Source organism: Psammomys obesus, unplaced genomic scaffold (genome assembly GCF_907164565.1).
Source record: "Psammomys obesus unplaced genomic scaffold, mPsaObe1.curated_primary_1811, whole genome shotgun sequence".
In the NCBI taxonomy this organism is placed as follows: Eukaryota; Metazoa; Chordata; class Mammalia; order Rodentia; family Muridae; genus Psammomys; species Psammomys obesus.
In genome coordinates, this window is record NW_026596034.1 from 3545138 (window position 1) to 3553128 (window position 7991).

Here is a 7991-nt window from a genome sequence, read left to right on the forward strand (position 1 = left end):
TTTGCCAGATATCTTTTAATGAGAATTATAAAAGACCAAAAACATTTTCTGCAAACTGCCTTTTTTTAAAAACAAATGATTTACTTTAATTACAAATACTGTGTATGATGATGCACTCTTTTGCCAAACCAATAAACACAAGAACCAATTGAAACATGTGATTCGCCCAAGACATTTGAAGAGAGGAGAAGCCTGATTTTTTTTAACTTTTATATAAATCAGAGTTTACTCCCTAACTTAACCTTTCAAAGAATCAGCCTGATGGTGTGGCTCATACAGGAGAAGCGATGAGTGAGAGACAAGACCATCTTATACTTGTTTTAGCTGTTCTGCTGTTACCTTTCCTTTCTGGAATTCCTATTTTCAAAAAAGGGCTGAATTACAAGTATTTCTAATAAACTGATTGAAGTAAAAGAAAGTATGTACTGAACACAAACTTCTGACATAAGCAATTATGAATATCAAAAAGACTAACTTAAAAGGTACAAAAGTGAGAAAAACCTGAATTACATAAAAGAAAGTCAAATTTATTTAATGAAAAACTAGAATAAAAATTAGCAAATACACACACACCAAAAACAAACAAACAAACAAACAAACAAAAAAAAAAAAAAACCCACAGCAGCACTATGTATTGACTCACAAGGGGAAAGCAGTGGTACATGACCACGCAGATGGCTTGTCAGTTAAAGGAAAACCAACCATACACGTGCACGTAAGCACGCACAGTCACACACCCCCAAAAACTGTTGTCAACAATACAATCAATCTACAACAAACACAAAGTTCAGAAATATTTTACAATGTTTCCTTTCTTAATACAAAAGATGCCCATCTTGGGTATATATATATTTTCAGTGGTTTACTGTTGAATTATTTTTAAATATATTAGTGTTACTACATGCAACTGTTTCCTGTATTAACAGCCTTTCTTTTATTTACCTTCATGTGTCTAGCTTCTACCTACCAGGAGAGTCTTAGGTTGGCAAGCAGATGGGTGCCTTATTCTCTGTGAAGTCAAATGTAAATTTTAAACACTGGCCAGAAGTATTTGATTGCCGTTTCAACACATGGAAATAGTTACATTGATGCCTAAATTGCCATTTTCTGCAAAAAGCTGTGCAATGCTGGTGTCAAACACTAGGCAGTCACTATTCATAATGGCTGTTGCAATTCCCTCATGAATAGATCGAGGAGTCGCTTCCCAAGTCAATCGCCGCCTATGCCCATTTAGCTCAAGTCGATAAGCAAAATTTTCAGCTTGCTTGCGTGTTCCTATCAGCTGTACAATTGCGAAGAACTGCTGGTGACCATCGTATTTTTCTTGTTTCTCCAAGACTAACATGAAATGAAAGCCAAAACAAGACTGCATCATCACCCAGTCAACAGCACCAGGAAGGTTAATGTCTGTGGCAAGGAAAACTATATCTTCTCCTTGCAGGGTTGTAATGGACTTGTGCTGATGCATCAGGTGGGGCATGACAGCATCCAAGGAGCCTTGCCACTTACAGGAAGCACCAGGGCAGGGGCAGGAGTAAGGCCTGAACTCACAGAGCTCCTCGTGCTCTGCCTTTTCTGTGTGCGGCAGAGTTATTTCACATCCAGAAGAGGCGTATTTACAAGGGAAAAGTACTGAATTGGCCACTTTCTCCATAGCCAAGTTGCGAATGGATCCCAACGGGCCCCGGCAGGTGGGACAACATGTAAGTTTGGGGCGACAGTTGCTACAAACAAGATGGCCACTCTGACACTGAAGAATGGGTGGCAACACATAGTCAAAGCAGACAGGACACTCAAAAAGACTCGCCAAGTCATTGTTGGATGCAGTTGTGCCAGTCAGGGCAGGTACCCGCTGAGATGGTGGACACTTTGAGGTGCCAGTGGGTAGTGCTGTAGCAGTCTGACGGCTCATTTCTGTAAAGACAAAGAAGAAAATAAAAGGAGGCAGGCGAGAAACTATAACACATTTATAAATAATGTATACATATCAGAAATACTTGTAAAACATCCCAGAAAACTTATCGTGAGCAAAAGAATAAAGTTAAGTAAATATGGTTCTAAACCCATATACAAATAAAATAAAAATTACATGCTAAGGGTGCTATATAATGAGTAAATCATATTTCCAAAATGTTCTATAGCATGTTTAAAATACCTTTCTGTTTTAAAAAGAACTGAAAATCTCTGGGTGGACTACATAGAATAAGAAAGGCATTAGGCATGATGGCCATGCACTCAATCCCTTCAGAGGCAGAAGCAGGTGGGTATATATTTGTGTTCAAGATCAGCCTGGTCTAACTACAGAGAGTTCCAGGCCAGCCATGACTACATAGTAAGACCCACTTTCAAAAAAGACCCCCAAACATTAATTAAAGACCTACAAACTCGGGCGGTGTTAGGATGTAAACAAACCCAGGCAGTGGTGGCGCATGCCTTTAATCCCAGCACTTGGGAGGCAGAAGCAGGTGGATTTCTGAATTCGAGGCCAGCCTGCCAGGCCAACACAGAGAAATCTCATCTTGAAAAACCAAAAATAAAGAGCTGGAGGTTGGAGAGATGGCCCAGAGATGGCTAAGAACACTGACTGCTCTTCCAGAGGACCAGGGTTCAAATCCTAGCACCCAAACTGGCATCTCAAGAGAGGGAACTGCATACATGTGGTGATCAGACATACACACAGGCAAAACACCCACCCACACAAAAACAAATTCCTTTTAAAAGAAGAAAGAACTACTTAAATTCAATATAAAATCTATTTAGGCTGAACTTTTTTTCCCTAAGTCTCCACCTCCATCCAGTTCTTCTCAAGTCTGAGCTCACTCATAGCTTAATTCATACAAAAAGACCATCAGTGCCAGGCCACCTCTTCCATCAATGAACAGAATCTTCTGTAAGTGTGTTCTGGGTATAGGGCTGAGTTCACGGGGAAAGAAGTCATGGTCATCGCACTATCCACCTGCAGCCATCTTCCAAGCCTTTTTTCAAATCAGCTAGGTATCAATCACTTTTGTCTCCTATCAATTAGTGCCCACCTTAAGGTTGAAGAAATAGGGAGATATGGAGAGCCATACTTCAATAAAAGTTATTGGTCTGGTATTTAAGAAAGTCCTTATTCTACTTCCATTCTGCAGTACAAATCTCATATAAAGTACAAGGGGAAAGGAAACTCAGAAAAAGACAAAGGAAATAAGGGTAAAAGCAACACAAAAACAAAACAAAAAACACTGGATACAGATGAGCAAAGAATTCCCTGTGTCCTTTGAATCCCTCATGTGGCTGCAGCATCCACCATTAACTATACACAGGACATCCGAGTCATCCGGAGAAAGGACCAGCTAGTAAAGATCATGCAAAATAAGCTCCTTTCCCCAGGACTCTGCTTCTGTGGGATGCTACACAATTTGTCTCAGAGGCTGACAAAAGATCAATGTTCTAACAGTATACTCCCTGAGTCTACATTAAATACTTAATAGAGCATTTCCTCCCAGTTATCATCATAGTGTTGCAAAGACCTTAATGTTTCAGAAACAGTGGTTACAAATGTAGCCAAGTCAATACAACTGGAATTCTAGACTGCCATAGACAGTAGACACTATAAATAAGGGGGCTAGGAGCAGCACTGGAGGTTTAATTTTGTTTTCTTTTGTTACTAAAGCAGTATTCTCAAGTTCAAAGGGCAGGAAAGTATTAACAAATGCTTAGCTTGCCTGTGATACACACACAGTGTAACAAAACTCCATCATAATACTCAGGCTCATGGTAGGAACATGAATCAACTCTCATCATCTGAAGCCTGTGATGCAGGTATCACAAAGAAAAGGGCGCTCTGTAAACTTCTGTAAACTAGTTTCCATCTAAGCAGATCCTTTTATGCAGATGATTTGTCCATTTCTAGGTCACCTGTGAAACAATGGGCTTGGAATGACCAAAGTAGTCGGTTTCCCATCTACTCCACCATATTAAGTGTAGATCACTTAAAGGAACATGGTAATTGTAAATGAGTCCTTGAAAACAGAGTTCAGGTCACATCAAAGAGCTCAGTTTATATTTAAACACAATATAGCCAGGTTCACAAGAAAAAACACTAGCCGGGTGCCTAAACCTTGCAAAATACCTCTAGCACTTATCAGCCTAAATTCAGGCTCACATTACAATGTATTTTATTACCTTCCTACATTGTAGAAAACATACTGATTTCTGTTCAGCCTGATAAACAAAATGTGGCCAGAGCTATTACAGCATAGAAAACTGCTACACCATTATGGAGTTAGAAAGATAGAATGGGCTCCATCTTGAGCCCACACACTCTCAACCATGCAGCAGCCCTGCCGCAGAAGCCAAGGACAGGTCTGCAGAAGTCGTTACACACCTGAAGCTTGACTTAAATCGGAGTTGCAGCAGCTCCACTGAAACCTCACTGCCGACCTCACAGAGCCAGACACAGCTGTGTGGCCTAAACCTGATGTCCCAGATTCCCGAAGTGGAGTTTCTGTCTTGGAGGAAACAGATGCTTTTCTGTCGGTACCTTTCCTCTTCCTGGTCCTGGTCCTAACCGTTGGCAAGCATGTGAGCAGGACTCCCTTCCAGGAATGCTTTAAGAGTAAGGGCCGCTTCCAGGTCATGAGAAGCCAGGCGTCAGGTTCCTGCAACCCCCAAGGCCAGCCTGCAGCAGAGTCCCCTCCTAAACTGCTAACTTCCATTCAGTCTTCACGTAGCTCAAGGGTGGCCTGTCCCCAGGAGGGACCACACCTCTCATGAACTCTAAGCTGGGTGGTCTTAAGCTAGTGATCTTATAGCTTAGCCAGCAAAAGAAGGCCTGCGGCTCTGGCTTCCTACGACTTAGGCCACAACACCTGGCAGACTCCCGGGCAGGGCCTAGCTAGGGGACGGGCTTCGACTCAAGCCCCACCCCACAGACCACCTGAGCAGCTCTGGCGCCACCGGCAACATGAAGCCTGTGCACTTGGCAGCAGTCTGGTAGTACATGTTTCCGGAGGTTAAGATCTCAGTGTTGTTTCATAAGGATCCAGGGTAGGAATCACACAGGGATGAAGAGAAGTACACAGCCAGGCAAGCATTCCTAACGCAATCCTGTGAATTACCAAGTTTGCATTGTCCCCAACTCACTCAATTCTTCAAGGCTTAAAAGACCCTTTTTCCTCGAATCTAACTCTGCCATTTGTGTGCCAGCCTATTTCAAATGCCTCCTTTCCAGTGCAGTGAGAATCCTAAACATACTCAGAACACATAAAAATGTACTTCTACCTCCAAATTGAGATTATACTCATATCCCACTCTGGGAAAATTTTAACTGGCCTCATTAAACTAGCATAGCTTGCATTGTTTTTAAACAAGCATTACCCTTGCCCATTAAAGTCCTGTGCACCTCAGACCTGGATGGTGTCAGCTGGCGCTTCAAAGGTTCAAGCTGGTATTACATCATGCTTAGGACAACCTTCAAATACAACCAAAAACTGGCAGTGAGCAGCATCCAATACAATGGGTTTTACTACTTCAGCAACTTCAACTCCAACTGCTTTGCCCACCTTTCACCTTACTAGACTACACTAAACATCTTTAAAAACAGAAATGCAACTTAGACTTTCTAAATTGTACATCTCAAGCCTATTTTGGCAGAAGGCTTAAACAGCCATAATCTAAACAGGAAAAAATAGTATTAATGCCTTTAATTTTGTCTTCATGTTTCCAGAGCATTTATTTAGTCACTGTTAGATTTGGTAGTGCTCTGTTTGTTGAGGCAGGGCTCACGCATTAATCCCAGACTACCTAGGATTGAACTCTAAAAGCCTGAAGATGACCTTGAGCTTTTGCTCAGCACACCTAGCTTTTTTATGTGGTGCCGTGCCTTTGGAAAAACTAAGCAAGCGCTCTACCAATTGAACTATGTCTCCAGCTCATAAACATTTGTTAATGAGTGTTTTGCCTGCATGTGTATATACACGCCACCTGCATGCATGATGCCAGCAGAGGCCACTGGTGGACACAGGATCCCCAGGAACTGGAGTATGGACAGCTGTGAGCCACTAGGTGGATGCTGGGAAACAAACCCAGGATACTAGAGCTGGTAAGTGTTCTTATCTCTCCAAGCCTGCATTCTTTATTTAGAGAAGAAGAAAAGAGAAGAGAAAAAAAAAAAAAAAAGGTAAAATGTAAAGACTATTTACCCCCTCTTAGTTTCCCCAAAATTCTTCTTAGAAACTACATTATTTACTATAAAAGTATCATGGGGAGGGGGGGATAAATCTAGATCAGTGGCATTAGGTCTAAAACAAGGGACAACTGGCTGAGGTGCCTATTTAACACATCAAAGCAGACCTGGCTGCCAGGTTCTCCCAGAGCCCCTCAGTCCCTACCTGTTAGAGAATATGGCTGGCACACCCCACCCTTATCCTAAACTCCTCCAGCCCAGGGGCTGCGCTGCCGTTCCCGACATCTCGGTTAACTCTCATAGCTCTCCCCTCTTCACACTGCCCCGCTCTGGACTCTCCCAGATGTCCCAGCTTCTGGCTATGCTCTCCCCCTCGGATCTGTAACAAACCTTCTCTACCACACCTAAAGCAGTCTTGTCCTTCCTTTTCATCTGGTGCTGAGTCCATGAGACTGGCATACATGAGCTCTCTTCCAAGGAACTTGGCTTCTCTGAACCAAGCTGCTGACCTGACTCTCCTATACACTGATCATTTTTTTCTACTGACTGGCTCCTGCCATCCATCAAATTTGATCCCAAATTCTAGAGTCCACCTTCTTAGCTACTTCTCCCCTCAACACGCTCTAACCATTCCTCTCCCTGTCTATGCCGTAAGTGTCTCTCCGGCTCCTAGAGCCTTCTACACCCTCCCAAGGCACCCACCTGGGCACTCACCTCTCCACTCTGGTCTGTGGCACCTTTCAGGGTCTCTCTATTAAAGACATAAATCATCTCCCTTTTTCCCTACTCTCTCATCTCTCTCTGCGGGATAAGTGTCACGCCAAGCTGCCTGCTTTGTCTATTACTACAAAAGCCACACTTGTCTGCCACAGAAAGCTCCTCTCGCCCTAATAGGGCCCCAGTCACAAGGGAATAAGCACCTCTCCTCTGTGGTTTGGAAGAATTTTTCTCTCTACCAAGCTTGCCATTCAGCTTGGGTGCATCCTGGATAGAAAGTCACAATGACACCACCCGCCTCAGCTCAGCTAGCTTTCTCTTGCCTCCCCTTAGTAACTAACTGTAATCCCACTAAGCTATCTCTCTGCAGCTTCCGCTCTCAGTTTCCTCCTAAAGTTTCCTCTCTGCTCTCAGCTGCCTGTTCTGTCTCTTCCTTAAGCCTGGTAGCAGGCCCCTCCCTCTAGCGGAACTCCTCCAGCAGCTTCTCTAAAATGAGCCAAACCGGGCCACTATGATGAGCTCCCTCATCAGCTCTTCTTGGAGCTTATAGAATTGTCGGAGTTTCGTTTTTTGTTTTGTATTGGGTTGGTGTGTGTTGTTTTGTTTGTTTGGTTTGGTTTTTTTGGCCCTCTCTTTCTCCTCAGACTACAAACAGCTTGGCCTCAGTATAGATCAATGGCCAAAAATCAGCACACTTGATTTCCAATAGCCACAGCATAAATAAACAATCCCAAAATTACTTATACCTAAACTTGCTCTGGTCTACATTTCCTCTACTTCCCACTATTGTTTGTTTTGTTTTGTTTGGGAGGGGTTGCTTTGTTTTTCCAAAAATGGTTTTTCTGTGTAGCCTTGGCTGTCCTGAACTCAAATCAAAGATCCACCTGCCTCTGCCTCCCAGAGCGCTGGGATCACAGGTGGCCGACATCACACCCAGCCTACTTCCCACTCTCAAAAATCTTTTATCTCTACCAGAGTGGTGGTGCACGGCTTTAATCCCAGCACTCAAGGAGCAGAGGCAGGTAGATTGATGTTGAGTACAAAGCCAGCCTGGTCTACAAAGAGAGTCCAGGACAGCCAAGTATACACAAAGAAACCAAGTCTC

General features: G+C 43.2%; 1 protein-coding gene across 1 annotated transcript; it reads right to left on the reverse strand.

Moving 5' to 3' along the window:
• Positions 1-2020, reverse strand: Siah1 (siah E3 ubiquitin protein ligase 1). The gene has a single exon (XM_055620781.1). It carries the CDS (start codon positions 1910-1912, stop codon positions 1064-1066), a length of 849 nt encoding a protein of 282 aa, XP_055476756.1. The 5' UTR covers positions 1913-2020; the 3' UTR covers positions 1-1063.
• Positions 2021-7991: the final 5971 nt, after the last annotated feature.